The 22631-nt window shown below is 37.7% G+C and overlaps 1 protein-coding gene and 1 long non-coding RNA gene across 4 annotated transcripts in view; one reads left to right on the forward strand and one right to left on the reverse strand.

Annotated features, from left to right (window-relative positions):
• Positions 1-22631, forward strand: part of LAMA3 (laminin subunit alpha 3) — a 111065-nt gene that overhangs the window by 87673 nt on the left and 761 nt on the right. For all 3 annotated transcript variants that reach the window (XM_072034793.1, XM_072034792.1, XM_027451936.3), the window contains exons 47-76: positions 163-273; positions 376-487; positions 1068-1235; positions 2368-2564; positions 3510-3626; positions 4183-4337; positions 5391-5532; positions 6128-6227; positions 6588-6704; positions 6788-6967; positions 7138-7280; positions 8250-8426; positions 9826-9977; positions 10076-10238; positions 10728-10861; positions 11660-11810; positions 12554-12673; positions 13312-13436; positions 13802-13922; positions 14565-14705; positions 15202-15332; positions 15878-16009; positions 17520-17664; positions 17942-18105; positions 18507-18696; positions 19350-19490; positions 20285-20444; positions 20578-20705; positions 21893-21986; positions 22353-22472. In XM_072034793.1, the coding sequence (XP_071890894.1) occupies positions 163-273; positions 376-487; positions 1068-1235; positions 2368-2564; positions 3510-3626; positions 4183-4337; positions 5391-5532; positions 6128-6227; positions 6588-6704; positions 6788-6967; positions 7138-7280; positions 8250-8426; positions 9826-9977; positions 10076-10238; positions 10728-10861; positions 11660-11810; positions 12554-12673; positions 13312-13436; positions 13802-13922; positions 14565-14705; positions 15202-15332; positions 15878-16009; positions 17520-17664; positions 17942-18105; positions 18507-18696; positions 19350-19490; positions 20285-20444; positions 20578-20705; positions 21893-21986; positions 22353-22472 (4231 nt within the window). The remainder of the gene's footprint in view (positions 1-162; positions 274-375; positions 488-1067; positions 1236-2367; positions 2565-3509; positions 3627-4182; positions 4338-5390; positions 5533-6127; positions 6228-6587; positions 6705-6787; positions 6968-7137; positions 7281-8249; positions 8427-9825; positions 9978-10075; positions 10239-10727; positions 10862-11659; positions 11811-12553; positions 12674-13311; positions 13437-13801; positions 13923-14564; positions 14706-15201; positions 15333-15877; positions 16010-17519; positions 17665-17941; positions 18106-18506; positions 18697-19349; positions 19491-20284; positions 20445-20577; positions 20706-21892; positions 21987-22352; positions 22473-22631) is intronic.
• Positions 1-22631, reverse strand: part of LOC106015492 (uncharacterized) — a 58731-nt gene that overhangs the window by 22297 nt on the left and 13803 nt on the right. The gene's annotated exons all lie outside the window — the stretch shown is intronic.

Here is a 22631-nt window from a genome sequence, read left to right on the forward strand (position 1 = left end):
AAAAACAAAAGCCCAGCTTTTGGGCAGCAATTGGCCAGCTTTCATATCAGTAAGGCTTCCTTTATTTACCTTCTCAAAGATCTGGCACATTGAATCTTTACTCATTATCTTCTTTGTCTGGGTGATTTATTGGATATATTTTTTTTGTTTGCTTTTTTTCAGGTCTTATTGAACAATTACCGTTCTGTTGTTCGTAATCAGGGTTCAAAGGCAGATGAATTGGAGAAAGAATTCAGTAAACTAAATCATGACATCAGTGCTCTCCAGGAAAAGGTGACCTACCAAATTAATTTAAAAGTGCACATCTCTTGACTAAATATTATTTGTTTGCTGTATCTAGGTATTTTTAATCTAATTACTTTTTTCCCTTGCTAGGCTGAAGTGAACTATAAAGCAGCTGAGATGCTGTTTAATAATTTTGGCCAAACTCATCAGAAAGGGAAGGATTTGGTTTCAAGAATACAAATAGTTGTCAATAATATACAAGGTAAAACTAATTTCTAGCTCCATAATATGTTTTGTTTTATGAATCTATTCAGTTTATTTGCAATATTCTTAATTAAGCATGAGAGATTTTTTTTTTAGAAAGCAGCTTCATAAAATCAGAAGTTAAGACATAGCTGTGGAATTAATTCTTCCTATCAGGAATCTAATACATAATACTAACTTAGGAGTGTACCTTGCCTTTAGAGTGAATAGGTACAGAAAAGCTTTACCAGAGGGAAATTTAGACCACTTGATTAAGTATTCTGACTTCAGCCTGACTTCAAACTCAGTTGCTATCATAGGGACTTTTAAATCAGAAGCTTAAAATAATTGTTGTGAGTTTGGTCATTTGGGACAAATTTCATTCCTAATGTCATCTTGCTAACTTTGGTCATGTGACATGGGATATCTTTTAGCTTAATACAATCAGTGCTAAATGGATCTACTTTATTAAAGAATTCAGGAACAGGTATGCTTTTTCAGAAAAGAGACTAGACCTGTTATTTGAATCTTTTGCATACGTTTAAGTGCATCCTCTGTTTGAATTTGACAATTATTTTTTTTTTTTTCTTTTTTTTCAGTGCTTTTGGAACAAATAGCTGGTACAAATGCAGAGGGTAACAATTTGCCCTTGGGTGATGCTGCCAAAGAACTGGCTGAAGCTCAACAAATGATGACAGAGATGCGAAACCGCAACTTTAGCCAACTGCAAGCAGATGCAGTGAAGGAGAGAAAGGAAGCTCAGCTGTGTAAGAGCTTGTTCTCTCAGCTCCTTACTTTATAGAAAGATTTATCTTAAACCTGTAGCATTATTGATTGTTTGGGATGAAGGGTAGGATTTTGCAGTGTATCACAGGGATTTTTAGGAGGTGTTAGTCAAAATCAAAGTGGTAGTTCTGGAGGGGATTTAAAGGCGTTTTTACTTTGTTACAAAGAAATTCAGTTGAGCTGAGGCAAAACCTTCTTTAGTAGCCAGGTGAATCTCAGTAAAATAAAGATGTAGCCAATCATGCATACTTTGTGGTTCTATTTATTATAATACATAGGCTACAATATATACATCTGTTTTAGAAAAATTACACTCATAATTTAATAACGGATTTTAAGAATCTGTTGGAGTAGCACATGGGTCAGACCATACGAGAACAGTGCTAGTTTTCTGTTGTCTGTTCTCTTATGTACTAATTGCACTCCATTTTATGTTTTCTCTGTGTTTGGCTGAGACACCATAAACCTTATATTAATGACCACAAGGATAGTAAGGTCACAAGTTCATCTCCTTAACAACGAATACAATTGAGAAGTGCGAAAGACCATATGAGTGATGCTAATTTCCCCTAACCTTGGACTTTGATACCTTCCTTTCAGTAACTCTTCGGTATCCTATCATGTAGGCAGTGAAATGGACATTCATAAAAGTGTGATACAGTGCACCTTTTTTTATGTTACTACCTCCTGTGAGATGAAATGTGCCTGTATCTCTCTGCTGATTACAGAGGAAGATTTGATGACTAGCTCAGATGTAGATGTCTGCATTGTAGATGAAATTGGTGATGGAATCATGTTAGTTTCATATTGAAAAATAAAACAATTCGGAATTTGCAGAAGACCATCTTCACCCTTATTTAATTTAGAAATAGTCAAGTACATCTTTATCTGTGCTCTGTGTCTGCAGCAGTAAATCTGTGAGCAGATTTGATCCAGTGAGATGCTAAATAGCATCTTTGCTATAGTAACAATGGATCCAGTGCTGCAAAGGATGCTCAGTAATTCATACAACCACAACTTTCTAATCCTGAATATCAGGACCTTTTGAAAGAGGTTTGTTCCAGTTGCTGCCTTCTTTGAACAAAACTTTTCTTTCTGGTCCCGATAATGCAGTACTGGAACGCGTCAAGAATGAACTACAAAAGTACCACCAAGAAAATCATGGGCTTATTAAAATTGTGAGGGATTCATTGAATGAATTTGAATCCAAACTCACTGACCTTCGTGAAGCTCTGAATGAGGCGACAGCACAAACCAAACAAGCTGAAAACTTGAACAGTGAAAATGGAGTTCTACTGGAAGATATTAAGGTAATGTTGGGGTTTGGGAGAAGAAAGTTAAATCTTAGGAGAGAAGTGCTTTTGCTTGCTTCTTTTGACCTTGCAAAGCCAAATAGCACTCATAACTTAGTCTTTCTTAGACTTTCTCCAAGTTTTCTTTCCATCTTTTGATGTATGTATGTGGGGCCATGTATAAATGTAGTCTGCTCCCGCTTGCGGCCTTTTTATGTGACAAGAACAGAGTGAAAAGGACATATCTTTGATGAGAAGGCAGGAAGAATCTCCACATGGCTGTTTTCCTTAGCTACCACTAGTCTTTTTTTACCTATTCTAGATCAAATTCCTGATTCTGATACTTCCCACAGTAACTCTCTTAAAGTAATGCGCTCTAACAACCATGAAAGATTTGAGAAATAACATTTGCAATACTGTTAAATTGTTTGGGATTATGTCTGCAGAACTGCTTTTGAGGTCTAATGAAAAGGGTGACAAGAAACAGCTGTTGTCCCTGAACTCTGCTTTATTTTTCAAGCCCCCTTTCTAGTGAGATCTACAGAGGAAGGGATATTGTAAAGATTTTATTTCTGCCTTTGTGAGAACAAAAAAGATCAGAGGAGTCATCTGGGAGCAGTTTTTAAAGTTTCCAAGTTTGTGAGAAGAAACCCTTAGATGGTCTGCCCTGACAGGTCATCTAATGGACCCCTACTACTTTCATTGTCTGAGCACTAAGAACTGAACTACTGTAGCCTCCTACTCAGCTGTCTTGAGCTATGCTATACTACTGCAAACTGTTGAGTTTTCTCACTGTTCTAATCAGTTGGATAGCATTTAGATCCTAAACGCTACAGGCACCTAATTAACACAGCAATGGTACCTTTGGTAATTCCTACTGCACTTTAGATCAGGTCAATATGATTCTTCCTGCTTCTTATTTTTAACCCAATCACACGTTACTCATCTTTTATTTTTCCTCAGAAACGGATCGAGGAGACAAATGAACAACAGAACAGTGTCTTGAATATTTTGAGCTCTGCCCGATCTTCCTTGACTCAAGCTAATAGTATGCTGGGATTATTGCAGAAAAGCAAAGAGGTATAGTTAACCTGTTTAGGTTAAGATTAAAAAAAAATACTTTGCTGTCACTGTAGTGGTAGCATAGCTCAGTGGCTTGGATGTGAGGCTTAGCTGAGCTTCACGAAAAAGGAAGGATCTCAGCCCATTGTGGGTCCAAGAGGAGCCTGCCTGGACAAGTTTCTGGAAGAGCACCTTGTTTTGAGGGTTGTTACATATCTGAAGAACTCTCAGCTGCAGGTATCTGAAGCTTGGGACAGTATCTGTGAGAAATACTGTAAGTGACTGTGCTGCTCTTGTACTTCTTTCTGGGCAATTGCCTTTCACCACTGTGAGAAAGAATAGTTGGCTAGAGACACTTTTTGTTCGGACTTAGTATGGCAGTTTTTGTGTTTCTGTATCCATTATGTAAAAACAGAGTCTAATGGCTAACAATTGTTTCCAACAAACTCCGAAGTTGGGAAGGATTATTTTTCCCCTTGGTTTCCTCAGGTGTGAGGTATATGTAACACTGAAGATGACAAGGACAAAATCAAACGTATGAATACAGATAAAATTTTTCTTTATGAACCCACAGGAATATGAAACCCTGGCTGCTCAGCTTGATGGAGCAAGGAAGGATATGAATGGAAAGCTGACAAATAGCTCCTTATCAGCAAGCAAAGAACCTTTGGTGGTGAGAGCTGAGGAACATGCCAAATCTTTGCAAGACTTGGCAAAACAACTGGAAGAGTACGTTATTGTTTCTGTAAATGAGCACTTAATGTACATAATGTCCACGGGTGCAAAGATCTGTCTGTTCTCGTGTTTCTATGACCGTTTGCAAAGTTAGAAGAAAAATCACTTTGTCTTTTTCTGCTTTTTCATGATGTAAAGATGTCTTTTTTTTTCTTCCCCCCAAACAAGGTCTTCCTATTTTTTTTCTGTTTTTTTTTTTTTTTTTCCTTCCAGCACTGGGATCACCCAGAATGTAGCTCTATATTACTATACTAACATTTTGTTAACTTTTTATTATCAAGAGAGAAAGTCCTCATGTAGAGAGCAGGTAGATGTTTAGAATATATTTTTGTAGTGTTGTTTCCAGTATTCATACTCAGTGATACCTTTTGATGTCAAAACTAAATTCCAAAATATTTAATGCAGCTGGAAACTTCTTGGTAAAAAACATTTTCATTAATTTTCTATTTATTTTCGGTATGTCTTTTTCAGTTAAGAAGACAGTGTTGTCACAAATAGAAGGCAGCTAATATTGGGCAGTTGCATAGCTCACAGGGAATGGGTATAAGAGATTTTGTCTATTTCTGATTCCAGAGCTACTGCAGCTACCAGTTCTTGGATAAAAGCAGAAATGGTCTTGTATTTGCTCCATCATGTGTGCCGTCTACCACTTCTGCAGAACACTGGAGCAGGCAGAGGTTATCTGGAAGCTGCAGTTCTCTGAATTCCTCTGAGCTGAACTTTATTTGGGGGGCTGTGGTGGATTATTGGCCTTGTGCCTTGGGGAATTCTTGCTATATGAATCAGTTAATGACTGCTTGGAGCTCCACAGTTGTATTTTTCCTGTTACCTGAACTCATCCCTACTTCTGGAGAATATTTTGTATTGATCATCCTCTATTTTGGAATCAAAGTTAAAAAAATAAAATAAAAATCTATATAGGCATTAATTAGAAAATACCAAGTTCAGGTCTATTCAGAATACTTCTCGTAGTCCACAGTCTTTGCAGAATGACTGTCACCCTGTTTCCTACACCCTGCAGAATGACTGTCACTCTGTTACCTACAGAATAAAGAACAATGCCAGGAAGGATGAGTTGGTAAGCTGTGCTGTGGAAGCTTCTACTGCCTATGACAATATTATTAATGCCATCAAAGCAGCAGAAGAAGCAGCCAATAAAGCTGGGACTGCAGCTGACTCAGCTTTATCAGTAAGTACCCATAAGCAGCCAAATAATGGTACAGCTGGGTATATATATTTTTGCTATCAGAGAGGCACCAAAATCAAAGAGCTCTGTGTCTTGGCATGCAGTATTTGTCTGTGGCCTTTGTACGAGGAGGCTGCTATTTTGCTTGTTCATGTGTTAGTCTTACTTCAGCACTGAACAGGCTGGATGCTGCCTTTCTGATGAGGCTGTCCATCTGAATACTTCTTGTTCATTTCAGTACAAAATAAAGAGATATGCGTGAGGCAAACCCAGTAATCACTGGGGGTGATTTCAGCTATTCTCTTTTACTTTCCACTAGTAATGCCCACGAGCTGTTCAGCAGAGTAGCATCTAGCAGCTATGTGCTCGTAATTCCTGCCTAATTTTCCCCAAAGTATCAAAAGTTTGCTAAAGGCCAAAACTGCATCACACTTTAATCTTAATAATTGTTGTTTAAGTGTTGCTTTTTGCATGAAATCTTGCCCTAGCTGATTTTTAAACTGGATTGGGCTATCCCTTTTACTCTTTAAATGTTACTATTAAAACAATCTTAAAGTAATATTAAAGCAATCTTATGATACCGTGCTTCTATTACCAGACTGTGAAGAGAGAAGACCTGTCAGGAAAAGCTGCTAAGTTAAAAGCTGAGAGCAGTACACTGTTGAATCAAGCACGGGAGACCGAAGGGAAATTAAAAGGTACCGAGAAAGAAAGTGATTGTAGAAGCTTTCATTGAACCACAAATCTTTGCAGTTCAGCAAAGCTCTTTACACACATTTAATAGGGACAGAATAGTTCCATTACCATGGGACATCTTGTGATGGTTATTTTCATAGGAAAAAGGTGAGAGAGTGGATTTCTCGCCTCTGCTGTGTAATACACCTTTGCAGCACACGTGTCCAACAAATCTTTATCCTTGCACTTGTTTTACAGTGCATTCAAACCTCATTGGTAACATGAGCTGTGTAACAGTGCAGAGTAGTGCTGCCACATCACCCATCCAACAGATCGGTGGTATTTCTGGGTAAAATTCATGGAGGATATTCACTGTTTTGCAGCTATTGGCCCAACGCTTGAAGACATGACACAAAGGCTTGGTGTTGCTGATGGAAAGAAGAATACACTACAAATTGATCTCATTGCTCTTCAGAATGATCTCAATGGGATAAACAGAGGTCAGTTACTTGCTTATCATTTCTGTTTTGCTTCTTTCACCTGTTACCGTAAGAATCTGCGCATGTATTTGTGTGTGTTTCAGATGACATCGGCGACATCATCACTAGTGCAAAGGACATGGTAAAAAATGCCAAGGATGTCACAACTAATGTATTGAGTGAACTGCTCCCAATTAAAACAGATGTGGAAAAAATCAAGACTACTTACGGAAGCACACAGAGTGCTGACTTCAGTAAAGCACTGACAGAGGCAAACAATTCAGGTAACTGTTCAGTATAAACTGCTGGCTTCCATTGCCTCATACAGTGGACTAACGACAACAGTTCTGTCATCACCCTACTGCTTTTTCAATAATGGTGTAATCATATCTCATATTTCTGCTGGTTTTTCTCTTCCATTCTACCTTCAGTAATGTTTTTTCTTTCGTTACAGTTAAAAAATTGACAAACCAGCTTCCAGATCTGTTCAGCAAGATTGAGAGCATCAACCAACAACTAATGCCAATAAGCAACATCTCTGAGAATGTCAACCGCATAAGAGAACTGATTCAGCAGGCAAGAGATGCTGCAAATAAGGTCTGTCCTGAACAATCATACTTGACTGTAGTCATTTGGACACACAGCAGTGTTTCTGTTCCTCTTTCTCTTTATAAATAATTGTGTTAAAATATGAAAGACCAGATATAAATTTAATTCAACAGCACCACACAGCACTTAAAGTAACTGTGATTATGGGAAGCATAATTCATGCATAAGAATGGGAGGATACAGCAGCATCCAGCTCCATCCTTCTCCTGTAGTGAGAAGGATGTTTTTCGAGGTCACCTTTCAAATCTTATTTGTTCAATAGCCTTTACACTTCCAAGTAACATTGCAGTGACTTTGACAGCAGAGGCAGTTTTGCAGCTTAGGGATCTCCACTCAGTGGAACACTGGCACTTCCAAAAAAAAAAAAAAAAAGTTTTGCATCAGAATGCTCTTTCTCCATTTAAGGAACTGCTGTAGTTGCAGCAGTATTATCAAAGGGATAATATGCTCTCAGGTGGTAGCAGAAGCATCCCTGAGGTAATCCCAACTAGCATACAGTCGTTACAATGAATAAGAAGGATTTGTGACCATGGTGTAAATAGCATGAATAGGATATGCCTTTATTATTATTAGATCCAGCTAACTGAAGCATCAAGATATATTTGTAGACATCTGAGTAATTCACAGGCCTGCTCTTTACAGCTGCAGAACACATCCTTCCCATTACTTGTCGTGAAGGTAACAATTACTTAAAGGAGGCCAAATAAAGGTTGATTGATTAATGTCTGGAATAAAAAAGTGCTGTGTTAAGTCATAAGCGTTGACAATACAGAATACAGTACTGTGCATCCTGTTTCCTAGTTATATTGTTTGGTAGGATCAGAGTCCACATCTGTAGTAACTGATGGCTGCAACATGACCAGGTTGTGTGTTTAATTTCTAAGAAATCTATTACACAATGAAACAAGTAGTAGCAATAGACACTTTTAAAGTGGTGAACTTTGTTTTTCTTACCAGGTTGCGATTCCTATGAGGTTCAATGGCAGCTCCGGTGTAGAGGTTCGACCTCCAAGCAACCTTGAAGACTTGAAAGCATATACTTCACTTTCTTTCTTTCTCCAAAGACCTCAGAAGAGATCAGACATGCCTCAGAGGGCATCAGATAGGTTTGTCCTGTACCTGGGTAATAAAGATGTAAGTATATTTTGATATTTAATCTGATTTTTAGAACTGGCGATATGCTTTGAGAAACAGATGGGAGAGGATTTATTCTGACTGAAGTTTATAGCTACTGACAGCCCCCTTCTTTTTTTTTTAATTGACATTATGTGATGGAATAAGTGTTTTGTGAAATACAGACTGACTGCTTTGCTGTCTGATATTTTGCTGTTTTGGTCCTTTAGAATTTATTTCTGAGTCATGGATATCATCATACAGTCCTGTCAGAACTGTCAGTTTCTGCAGTAGTCAGCACAAACTTGGCTGTTCTCCTGCTTCAGACCTTTAACTCTTACCATAGAATTAGTAACTGTGTGTTTCTCTATTAGTTTAAAAAGTGATGGATTAAGCCCCTTAGCCATTATTTTTTTTTCTGAATATGCAGAGTAATACAGAACTGCTTGCGCATTCATGCTTGCTTAAGCACCATCATTTAAAAAATTTCCTGCATGAGATTCCTAACTATGTATTTTTGAGTCTTGTTGTCTGACAACAGCTCTATCTGTAGCAGGTGCCATGCGTACATAGAAAGCTGTTTCAAAGTAGTTACACTAAACTGGCTTTCACCTTTTTATCCCATAAATGCCTGGCCTGGATACCTGTTGACAGCTTTCAGTCACCTCAGTACGAACTGAGCATTGGCTGAGTGTTCCTAACATCTTTTCTACTTCACAAAAGTTGTGTCTAAATTTTTATGAAATGCGTCACATTTTCATGGCTTTATCTAGAAGATGTTACAGCAGTGGAAACTATTTTAACTATTGATGTTATAGACATAAAAAGTCATGCATGACTGCAGTTAATTTGTAACTGTACTCACTGAATCAGTGCAACACATATGAGAATAGAATAAAATAGAATAGAAAGGACCTACAAAGGTCACCCAGTCCAACTGTTTGACCACTTGAGAGCTAGACAGAAGTTAAAGCATATTATTAAGGGCATTATCCAATTGCCTCTTGAACACCGACAGTTGTGGAGCATCAATCACCTTTCTAGGAAGCCTGTTCCAGTGTTTGAGCATCCTCACAGTAAAGAAAATTTTCCTAAAGTCTGGTCTGAACCTCCCCTAGCACAGCTTTGTGGATTTCCACATGACCTATCATTGGTTACCAGTGAGAAGAGATTAGCACATCTTTGTCCATTTCCCCTCCTTGGGAAGTTGTAGAGAGTGATAAGGTCACCTGCTAGCCTCTTTTTCTCCAAACTATTTATTATTCCCAGAAACAGAACTGATAAACTTAATAACAATTCTCATAACTAGGTAGATGAATGGCTTATGACTCATTCATGGTATGATGATGTCCCTGAGCAAGTGCTGCTGTATTGTACCTTCATTAACATTAATCATTTTTTAATGCTTTGCTGTTCTTAGGCTTCCAAGGACTACATTGGTATGGCTGTAAAAAATGGTCACCTTACTTGTGTCTATAACCTGGGAGACTATGAAGCAGAAATAGCTGTGCAGCCACTGGTGATTGAAAGCAACACTGAGGAAGCCATCATGGATCAAGTTAAGCTTCAAAGGTATAAGACCCACAGCACACAACAATCTTTTCCCAAATTTACTAAGATTATCTTTTATTGGTGTGATATGATATTTTGTCTGTCTGTTTTGGTTTTAGGATCTACCAGTACGTAAAGCTGAATTACGTCAAAGCAGCAACATCAGCTTCTTCAAAGAATGAAGGACCTGTGACTATGAGCAGTGAAGGCATAGACACTCTCCTAGATCTTGATCCCAGCAGTGTTGTCTTTTATGTTGGAGGATACCCACCAGATTTTAGGGTACAAAGAATCACTTATTCTTTTGAAGAGATTTCCATGTTAATCATTCTGTTGTCCTTACAAATAAAAGTTGGAAATAGTAGTCTTTCAAAGGATGTATAAAAGTTCATCCATGCCAGCAGGAATGAACTGAATGCAAGGAAATGCTTCTTCCTACCGAAGCTGCCTGGCTTGCAGTATGCTAGAACTCAAAGCAGAGAATATGATGTGTTTTTTTTTCATCTGCCAAGAATGTCATGAAATCTGTCCAGCCCTGCTAAGTACTATTCCCAATCCACGTATATGATTCTGCTTTAAATTGTGCATTACTCCTGGGGAGTTATTAGGTGGCTTAGACATTATATCCAAAGATGTATTAATTCTTTGATATTAGAATATCATATTCTGTGTTTTTACTAATATTTGGAATAGATCCTAGCAGTTACATGTCCATGTAAAATTTTGTCAGCTGGTGTTGACAGGATATTTTTTAATGACACTATTTTGCAGCCTCCACGTAGTCTGGACTATCCTCATTATGAAGGCTGCATTGAATTAGATAACCTAAATGAAAATATTATCAGCCTTTACAACTTCAAGAGGACATTTAATCTCAATACCACTGAAGTGCAACCCTGCAGAAGGTATGATACAGACTCAGAGTGATTTGCAGTTCTGTGATTTTATTGTTATATTTTTTTTGTCTCTTCACAACAAGAATAAGCACTGTAGCTAAACCAGTGATTTACTTTGTTATTCTAAATCTTGGTCATTAATACACATTCTAGAGAAAATTGTCAGTGTTGACATAACTGACATCTGTATCAATCTCAGTCCACTGGCCAACAATTTAAATGTTACAAGGTCTTGCAGGGTCCTGCACCTGGGTTGGGTCAATTCCAAGCACGAATACAGGCTGGGTGGAGAATGGATTGAGAGCAGCTCTAGGGAGAAAGACCTGGGGGTATTGGTTGACAAGAAGCTTACCGTGAGCCAGCAATGTGTGCTTTAGCCCAGAAAGCCAACTGTATCCTGGGCTGCACCAAAAGAAAAGTGGCCAGCAGGTTGAGGAAGGTGATTCTCCCCCTCTGCTCTGCTCTTGTGAGACCACACCTGGAGCACTGCATTCAGCTCTGGGGCCCCCAGTTCAAGAAAGACATCAACCTATTAGAACAAGTCCAGAGAAAGGCCACGAGGATGTTCAAAAATCAACCACTAATTACTTAAAATCAGACTTTTCCTCTCTGGAGACCATATACAAAGCCAACAGAAGCCAGTGAAAGGTTTATTTTTTTCCTTGAGTTAGATCAGAATTTGACACTGCCGGTGACCCTGTACTAAACACCTTAAGTTAAGCTTTCTTAAAACGTGAATGATAGTAAGTCCATGTGGTAGTAGTTTTTATTCTCATAATTCACACCTGTGACATTTAATTATTACAGATACAAAGAAGAGTCTGACCAAAACTACTTTGAAGGCACTGGTTATGCCAGTGTCACATATAAAGAAGCAAATGCAAATGTGCGAATACGTTATGAGCAGACGATTCAGACTACTGCAGATGAAGGCATAATATTTTTTGCAGCAAATGAGGTAATTCTTGGAATGCTTCTGCCTGTTTAAGGGTCCCAGAAATTTTTTAAGAACTTCAGCCATTCGGAAACGTATTAGATTTAGTAATAACTGCAGTGAAATTTCTTTAAACTGTTGGTTTTGTCCATATAGCAGATTATTAGATTCACCTGTGTGTTTAATGGCTGCTGAATACTCACTCTGTCAAGGCTGACTGAAATTCATTCTAAGTAGTTCCTCCATTAGTCAATGCAGAGGATTTGGGGTGGTGGGATGCAGGGGGAGTGTAATTTCAATCAAACCAGTTTTGAAGTACTGAAATCCTCCAAAAATGGAAGTGCATTTTTCTCAAATCTAGAGTAAGGCAGAATTTAGAAAGTGACGTGGTGACTTACACCATGGTGACTTTAACCTGTAAAAGCTGCTCAAAACAGCAGTGATACTGCTTATCTATTAATATTATAAGAATATTTGCAATCACTGTGACATTGTCTTGTAATTTCCCAGTGCTGCAAAAAATCAGTAAACATCTTGAAATGAGAATAAGCCCTTCAGAGATTTGAGGAATATATCTTGAGCTGATACTAGATCTGTTTATAAGAGCTTTTAATTACAGTTACTCTTATAAGTTTTAGTCTGTTTTGTTTCATCTTTTTCCTCGGCATAATACTGGAACAACTAGATAGGTTCATTAAAATAATCCATGTGACACTGAAATATATACAAAATGTTGGGCAATTTGTGTGTTTTTATTCTTACCACAGGATCAGTTCATCAGTGTGCTCATTAAAGATGGCCATCCAGTTTTTAGATACAAAATTGGTTCTGAGCCTCCAAAACAAATAGAACACAATTCAACTTTAAATGATGGAACATATAAACAAGTAAGTAATTTTAAACAATTAAGTGATCATTATTTGTAGAAATACACATTAGCTGAAACTAAATGTCCTGCTGTCTTCCAACTAAACTTAGCACTTGACTTAAACTTAAACTTGACTTCTACTTAGCAGTCATCCAGATGTCATTAAAGCCTTTGATTCTGATTCATTCTCCTTTTTCCCCTGCCTGCATTTCCGTTTAAATAGTGTAGGTAGCAGTGCTGCTGGAAAAAGTCCTTATGCTGTACTGTGTCAAGTTACCTCCAGTCAGCTGACTTGACCTAGTCTTTGTAGGAGGCAGCAGCTCCTCAATCTTCAACAGCAAATAGAAGGCAATGTTTGAATGTTAGGTGAAATGTACTTTTAGGACAGTCTTCCTAAGAAAAGGAAGACTCCTCACCTTGTGTTTGAATAGAAAAGCGTTTTCCCTAGGCATTGGCTTTTGCTAAGTGCCTACATTTTTCAAGTACCTTTGAACTACTGCTGTTACTATGAATTTAAAGCACTAGTACACAGGAGGAGGAAAAATAATTCAGTGTCCTGATCTCTGTGTCATCTGCTAAATCTTGCTCTGAGTGTAATGTGCTTAATAATTTTTGTTTCTATTAAGCAAAGTAATTCTCATTATTCACGTATTTCAGATTCACATATTTGTTGCCCGAAGCAGCAATGTCGTGCGTGTCAACAATAATATTACAGCCAACATAAAAGTCTTCAGTTTCACTAAGTACTATCTAGGCGGAATTCCGTCTTCTCTGCGGAAACAGTGAGTAGCTATAAAAAGACTGTAATTTAATAGGCTTTGTATGGTAACTCCATCTAAATTCTTTCCTTAGGTAATTTCTTTCGCACTCTGTATTGTGTGTCTTATGCGATATGCAAATAGTGTGTAAGATATGATTGTAATCTGTGATTTTGGCTAGTTGTGGGTTCTTCATTTGAGTGTGCCTGTAAGAACAGGTTTGATCAGCATGAAGTATGTTTGTGCAATAAAGGTTGCTCTTTTTTTTTGTTTTGTTTTGTTTTTGTTTTCTATTTATTATATTGTCAACATTTACAGGCTATTATACTGGTGTATCCTTTGAAATATCAGACTACCAAACTCTTTTTACTTCCATTCCCTGAAACCAGATTTAATATAACCACACCTCCATTCCGGGGCTGCATGAAGAATGTGAAAAACTCTAAGACTGCATCTGTTGTTTTTGATGAGACCGTTGGTGTCAGCAAGAAATGTTCAGATGACTGGAAGGTAACTAAGAGTGGTATTTTAAAACATTTTCTAGAGTTCATAGATTCTGTTTTGTTGTTGGATGTGATATTTTTCTTAGGTTCAAAATTAGGTTTAGTTACATGTGATGGTAATGCAAGAAGCTGAATTTAGTATGAAGATGAAAGAAAGGAGACTCCACCCCTACTGTGATTAATTTGCTCCAGTGAGTGGTCCACCCTCTTAATTAATACAGGGTATAATTAAGAATTCATATTTACCATGTAGATTTGTTGACTTCCAGTTGCTGTTGTTAATTAGACCAGAATATTTAATACTGCTCAGGATCTTTCTTCTTGTCAAGGTGCTTATGCTTCATAATTAAATCACCTCTCAACTGTTTCGCAAAGTGAAAACTTTCAAAAACATCCTGCAAATAGTAGAGATGACCAATGCGTTATGCTCAGCAGGCCTCATCTCCCTGTAGAGCTTCTCACATCAGAGTTAATGCTAGAGAAACAAATTCAGTCTGTTCTGTACTGAAATTTTGTACGTGCAGTTTTCCCTGTGTTTAGTTTGGACTGCAGTTGGTCACAATTACATTGAGTAGGGCAGTTATTGGTCCATACTGTCATTTCTTCAAATTAGAAGGAAAATCACTGAAAATGTTGTTATCTCTTTCAGCTCATCAGATCTGCATCTTTCTCCAAGAAGGGCACACTGAGCCTGAGTGCAGAGGGTTTCCCATTTCCCCAAGATTTCCAAGTTGGCTTTGGCTTCCGCACGATGGCATCGACTGGAACACTCTTAAATTACAATCTAAGGGTATGAAACACGTTCAACTTACAATTTATTATTGTTTTTATTTCTTGGTTAGAATGTTTGTCTGTGACTTTGTCAGTTTGGCATCACAGGCAAGTCTCACATAGATGCCTGTATTTTAAGGCAAGAAATAGCTACTATAATAATCTTTAGAGCATGCCATCTTGCATGTCATAGGCCAGAGAAACTCATCCTGGCATTTCTTCACTCAACCAACAATTAGTTTCATGAGAAACTGATCTTTAACCTTGAGCATTCTGCAGAGTAGCTTATGTACCACACAACCACCATCCCAGTAAGATAACTGTTGCCTAATACAGTGGTCTGGGGAAAATTTCTGAGGAAAAATGGGCCCTCTAGATGACAGATAAATGCAATTATAGTCTAAGAAAATTTCTCTTCCACAAGAGACCACAGGGAACAACTGTATTAATGGCAATAACACAGGGAGAACTAAAAGCACCTGCATTAAACCTCTTACTGTGCAATTCTTTTTTAGCCTGATATTCTTACCATCTTTCTGAGTCCTGGCTTTGTATTTGCAAAGATGGGAGAGAAGGAACTCTCTCTAAACAAGACATATGAAGATGGGTTAATGCATTATGTGACAGTAAGAAGAAGAGACAACAGGTGAGTTGAGTCTTTCATCCAATTCTTTTTTGTTGTGCTTGGTAAAAGCTTAAAAATTTGTGTGAATTGTGCTTTGGGTACACAGATAAAAATGCCCTGTGCTAGCAGAGAATACTGAAATAATAAAGCAAAAGGAGATTTTTGGTTTATGGAAGATGTGTGTCAGTACCTGTAATGTTTCAGCTGTACATCACTATGCATGTCTCACACACTGTTTGAGTTTTGTCTATTTGTCAAGCTGGAGGTATGGAGTTCTTCCCCTTCCCATAGCTTTTATGTATGTCACTGTAAGTTATAAATCTATCTAACATAAGTGATTAAGGATTCAGAGAAGAAGAAAAGCAGAGTTAATTTTACAGAAGTGGAATTCAGTATAAGTACATACCTAAAAAAATGCTAAGAGTAAGCTAACAAAGCTGTAGTGTAATTACAAGCTAATGAAAAATCACAGCTGTCAAATGTTTCTTTTTTAATAATATATTTCATTCAAATTCATAACTGTATTTCTTTAGATTTCATGCTCATTTTTCTTCACCTTGTTTCAGAGTTAGTCTACTGGTTGATGATAAGCCCACATCGATATTGGTTGACTCTTCAAGATCACAGATAACAATGCAGCCTATAATATTTGGTGGAGGTGATTTTGAAGGCTGCATCTCAAACATCTTTATAGAAAGGTATTTGGCCTAGAAGGATTTTAGTGTCATGCATTTTAGCCTGTCATCCTACTTTAATCACATTAAAACTGATTTTTCCTAAATGGCTTTTTTTTTTCCTACATGTCTAAAACCTTCATGAATGCATAACTTTCCTGCTCCAAAATATTCTTCTATCCAGACAGATTACATATGGTATCAAGTCGCAATTAAATCTGTTGTTCAGATGTAATGGAATTTTAGTCTGAATCATACCCATTTAGTAGTGTTTTAATCAAAGAATAAACTCAACATAGTGAATTGGAAGTGTCCCAACAAGGCATCCAAAAATATCTACTAGATTTTATCATTATAGCTTAAACAGGGAGCCTGGTAATGAAGTGAGCAAAGCTTGCTGGCAGAACCAAAACAGTTACACAAACAAATATGAGAGTATGTGTATAAAAATCAGGTGCCTGATTTATGTTTCTCTTTTTCACTTGTGTTTTTCAGTATTAGAGGTACCTTACAGGCAAAATTTAGGAGAGAAATGTGATGTAAAAATGTTCTTTAAGAAAAGCACACCTTCAGGCACAAGTGATCTACCACTGTGGCTTTGTTTTAGCTAAGTTTTGATTAGTATTTATACAAGTATAGAGCTTTAAAAAGGCGTATTGTGATTATATATTCTTTTAAAAATAGTGTAAGACAATGAAGTATTAACCTCCCCATCAGAAGCCAGATCTGGAGAATTGCTTTTAATACAACATAGATGGAGAGTTGATATTGTAGTTAGTTAAGTGAATGGAGAACTAGGCTAAAATTGAGGAAGTACAATTTCTGCTCCCAACCCTAGCACTCTTCTCATAGAAAACCATAGGCAAGGAGCTCCATCGCTTTTTCTTAGTTGTAAAGTGTTTCGTAATTTACTCATTAAAGGTGCTCTGTATGACCTACAGAATGATGGTATTACTTAATAATATTCTTTATATGCAAAGGAAATTGGTGTTGATGGTCTTTCTGGTAATTTGACTGTAATCCCAGAACTTCATATTAAGTTGTGATGGGGTTTACTGCTTGATAGATCTGATTAGAATGTCTTACTTACAGGGGAGGTGAATGATTGAACTAACAGGACCTGATGTTTCCATTTTCTCTTGATCTGCCACTGGCTATGCATACGTTAACCAGAAAAGTTTTGTAGCCTGATCCAGAATTGTTATTCAATCAAGGCTACTGCCACTTTTACCACTTTTTTCAATGGTAATTTTTTGTTGTTTAAAAAAGTAAAGCTCATAAGACTTTGTTTAGAATAGATGAGAATAAAACTTTTTTTTTTTTTCCCCTAAAGCTAAAAGAAAAAGGCCAGAATCAGGACAAATGTGAATTTGCAGTGTTGAATGTACATTTTCCATCAAAAACTGAAAATTGTTATTTTAACATCAGGTCACTGGGAAATCCAATTTGTACAGAACAGTTTTACAGTGCGTTGGTGATTGTGCTAGAGAAAAGGCATGCTGTGTCACAGCACTTACTGTTTTCTTCACTCTAGGACAGGTCAGTACCCCGAGGTTCAAAATCTCACTGACCATACTGAAAAGAGTGGTGTATCCCTTGGACCTTGCCACCAACATGAGAACCTTGAACCAATGCTGCTGAAAGAATTCAAAAATCCTCTCAGGTTTAAGATGCTCAAGGTATGCCTGTTTTTACTGTCATCTTCACTCCATATTGATGCATATTTGCCCGCATGGCCATGGTTTGTGGAATCAGGTGTAACTGTTTTACTTTCATTTCACATCTGAAGCATGTTCTTTCTGTGTTGAAGTTCCATGAGAAATGCATACCTGCTCCAGAATGACACCAACTTCTGTCATTTAGAGAAGGGTGTTGACTGCCTCAGGTGGGAAGTCTTAAACATGTAGATTGAATTATTCTTTTACCTTCTATAAAAGTTCCAATTCTGTCTTACAGAATGAAAAATACGTTGATCATTTGACAGATTATAACGTGCAGCGTGACCAGCAAAACCACACTTTATCAACTTGGTTAAATGCCAACAGTGAAGCGTATCTCCTTGGAAACACCCCCAACAGTTTTATATCCTACACGTTTTCTCCACCTTCGCCTACAGACAGGTAATACAAATGTAATCCTAATATTTGAATCTTCAAAGCTGATTGAGTCTTTGGGTGCTAAAAGCTAGGATTTTTTTTTTCCTGCTGATGCTTTTGGATACAACAGAAGAATGGTTCTAAAGGTTCAAGATTTCTTTCCCTTTGTTAATATCTTCCCAAACTGTGTAGGTTAACAGATGTGGTAGACAATTACAGAGTATATTGATGCCAACTGCTAAGCCTGAATACGTAAACCTTCATTCATGTTCAGAAGTGCAGAAAATGCAGAACACTGTGGTTCCACCCAAACCCTATTCTGCATTTCACAAATTGAGTTTCACTGCCAGTTTTATGGAGAACAGAAAGAATACAACATCTGACAAAAGAGACCTACGCATGAACATGCTTACTTTCCCCTACAGGTTACATTTTTCTGTAGATATACGGACTCGATCATCAAGAGGATTAATAATTTTCATGGAGGAAACATCTGAGAATTCTTATATATCTCTCCACATTTCAAAAGGACATTTTGTCTTTTCACTTAGTTCTGGAGGAAAACAATTCAAACTCAAAACCAGTACTAAATACAATGATGGGCAATGGCACAATGTAAGTATTGTGGCACAGGAACCGTGGTGAAACCACGGCAGACATTCAGCATGCACAGTCTATTGAACTTCTAAGTAATTAGGCAGAGGCAGGGAAGAAGAAAATGAAATTGTTCCTTTTGGCCATCTGAAGTTAATTCATATGCTTGAAAGCTCATGTGGTTGACAGGTGTCTGAGAGAGCTTACAGAAACCAATAGTCCCAGCATGTTATTTTCAGTTTAAATATTTCAACATGATGCTTAAGTTAAAGAAAAGAATATCACTAAGGGATCACTAAGATACAGAATAAAAGCAGCAATTCTGACTCTTGTCACATGCACACAGAAAGCATGGAATTACTCCAATCACTGGCTGTAGCAAGCGTGGCCAGATTCTGGTTCTCCAACAGTCAGAGTGGTTGGTGTGCAAGATACTACTCATTTTAAAAAACATCTTGATATTTGATGCAAGTATTTTGTTTATTCTCTTCCCTTTCTACTTCGGCTAGTTTCAGACCAGCCTGAAGAATACACTCTCACTTTAAGACTATACTGTATATGATTCATTTTTTTAAACACCTATTTTATTTTTTTTTTGCTGTTTGGTGCTCTAGCTGCAGTGGCTTTCATTGGCCTTGAGTTTTCACATTCTGTTGTGTTTGCACCCTGCAAAGGTGGTCTTCAGCAGAGATGGGAAGAATGTACTCCTTGTTGTTGATGGTCTAGCGGCCCAGCACGGAAGACTAGCAAGAAATTCCCCTGTCAGCATTAAGCCACCAATCTATCTGGGAGGCCTGCCATCACTGAAAAGACAGGTAAATAACTGTGATGCAGCCACTTCCACATACTTCCCTGGCTGCACTAATTACACGTGGAAGTGTTAATATGAAGGGTTTCCATGTTGAAAAGGTCTGGCGGATATTTCCAAGCACTGGCTGTGAGCACTGTCTGTAATCCATGCTTGCAGTTGATCATTATAGATCTTTTTCCTCAGCTGTTCACACAGCTCTCAACTGGACCCATATTTCCCACATGTGCTACTGAGGCACAGCTGACAGTCATGTGCCATTTTCATTTCTGTTCTTTAAGAAATAGAAAATCCTGAAGTCACATTTGTAATTCCAGGGATAGCATTTTCCCACAGACTGTTTATCTCAGTGGGCTAAGTGATAATCTGTAGGCTCTTCTTAGTTCAGGAATTATGGATGCAGAACTTGATTTTAATCCGAAATAGAAGTTGTTCCTATTACTTCAAGAATGAGAAAATTAGCAATGCAGGGCATTTCGTAAAGGCAAGTTAAAATAAACAGCCTCTTAGGAAAGAAAGGGTGTATTTGAGATCTTACAACTCCCATTGTGTTGTCCTTCTGACACATCATTGGGAGCATCTGTTTTGCAAGCAGGAGTTCTGTTAACTCGAAATCAGCTATTTCATGTTTTCAGCTCTTTTAATTTCAGAATATCTTTTCACTGCATAAGAGATGGAGTTTAGGTGCCCTTAAATAACTATTGTCTGTCTACAGTCCAACAATACAAAGAACTAGCAGGTAGTCTTACTAAAAAGATGGTCATTGTGCTTTGGTATTCATGTTTTGAAATATACTTTCAGAGTATACCAGTGAAGAGTTTCAAGGGTTGCCTGAGGAATTTTAAGATGAACGGAAAAATCATGAATGCACCTCAGCAAAAAAATGGTGTGCTTCCGTGTCTGGATATTCCCATGGAGAAGGGGATCTATTTCTTTAAGGAAGGAGGCTATATTGCCATTGGTAAGGAGTGTGGAGATTATGGTTTAAATGTAGATACATGTACACAGAAGGATTTTTTGTACTTATTTTTGTGGTGTTTTCCAACTGTCTCTTCCAACGACCATTCATCTACACACTCTTTAATTCTCTACAGACAATTTGCGAATGGGCTTGGATTTTAGGATTGTATTTACCATTCGGCCAAGGAGTTCAACAGGTGTATTACTCCATTCTGGAAACAAGCCGGACAATTACTTGACTGTTTACATGGAAGAAGGAAAAGTAAGTACCTGAAACGGAATCACAGCCTATATGTTACCATTATTCAGCAGGGAGGAGTTCCGAGCTTGAACCCTGGACTTAGGTGTTACAACATTTGTCTAAAGGTTTAAGACTGAACAACTTCTTCAGAATGGTTTAAAACCATTGCATGGAAAATGGAGCATTTAACGCGTCTCCGTGCCTACAGTAGGAGCTTCCCTTGTGTGAACACTAGCATGCATGTGTTCTTTGCACAGCCGTCAGCAGAAGGGCACAGTCTCCAGTTTCTCAGGCTTCATAGCCCTTACAGAAACTGGCTGGGCTTTTAGCCAGAGGCTATAGGACTCCATGGCTTATTTCCACTTCTATTTTAGTCATCATTTGGCTGCACTGATGCAGCTCTGTAACAACATTCATTATAGAACTTGAGCAGTCTTTTTTTGTGTTAGCAACTTCTACACTAGTTGACAGGTGTGTCACGGTGGTGATTTTTATCACTTGTGTTTTCATAATGTAACAGCATTAGAACGTATGTTGGACCCCAAAACCATTGTGCTTGCTTCCAGATAGACATCAAATAAAAATACATCTCAGCTCAACAGAACCTGTTGTCTGGCATGGTTTAAAGGAACATTAAGTCTACCTAACTTCAGAAAGGGTCAGCTTGTTGTAACCATCACAGAAAAATAGTCTGTTTACAAGGAACGAGGAGCAAGACGTAAGAAAACACAAGCAGATTCTTGTTTGAAATATCACGGTAAATAGTCAAGCTACAAGCTTCTCAAGTGAAATACAAGGAGACCAAAGCTACGTGAAGGGTTGGAGAAACATTGCCGTGATTCTCCCTGGAGATGCCTAGCGTGTAGGTGACTGCTTTGCAAAAAGGAAAGGGAGGCCTAGTAGGAAAGACTTTGTCTCAGAGAGATTATGTCAAAAGAATTATCATAATTTATAAGATTGAGAGGGAATAAGAGACAAAGGTCTTGCTTGTATTCTTGTAAAGTCTGTAATACATCTCCTGGGATTTGATTAGGGAAATTTACTTTCTTCCCGGAGATGATCATTTCTGGAATAGGTATACAATGACTGTGACCCTTAAAGATAGGTGAAACCCAGCCCTCCACAAGTTCAGTAAATTACTAGAAGTACTGTATTTTTTTGTTTCTCATTTCTTTTCCATGGTAACTTAACAGATAACTATTTTACAGATCATTGCTGCTGGAAATAGTGGTGCTGGAGAATTCCAGACAACAGTCACATCCAGGCAATCTCTGTATAATGGACAGTGGCATACAATTGCAGGTATGTTGTATCACACCAGTTCTTGAGAAACTTGGAAAGAAGGGTGAGCACAAAGCATTGCAGACCTAGATTTTTACTAATCATTTCATTTCTTTTTATTCTGAGAATACTCTTAAGAACAATGTGTTTTGCGTTAATTCAAGGCATTACATGGCTTTTTTTGGGCTGCATTTAGCACCAGAGTACCTACATGTGTCAACCTGACTTTGAATTAAGATAAAATCAATATAAAAAATATTAAAATAAAATAAATAAAAAAAAGATAAAGTTAAATTTCAAAACAGATGCTGTCTAAAAATAGTGCTGTATCTGGCTGGTTCTTCAGTAGAATTAATAAAGAGTATTCATACACCTGCTTCTTTGCAGTCTCTCAGAAGGGGAATGCTGTGCAGCTAGATGTAGGCACACAGAGTAACTATACCACTGGACACCCACCCTTTTCTCCTAGACGCCTGCATCAGCCACTCTACTTTGGCAAAATTCCAGGTAATATTATTGCTGCTTTATTTTTTTTTTGTGTGTATCTACTGGTTTTTTTTTTCCTTTCTAAAGCAAATGTTTTGTTCATGCTTGCAGTCCTATATCATTCTTCCCTCTTTCAAAAGCCTTGATGTAGTTCATCTTTTAAATAATTTTCATTTTATT

The sequence above is a fragment of the Anas platyrhynchos genome, chromosome 2 (genome assembly GCF_047663525.1).
Source record: "Anas platyrhynchos isolate ZD024472 breed Pekin duck chromosome 2, IASCAAS_PekinDuck_T2T, whole genome shotgun sequence".
In the NCBI taxonomy this organism is placed as follows: Eukaryota; Metazoa; Chordata; class Aves; order Anseriformes; family Anatidae; genus Anas; species Anas platyrhynchos.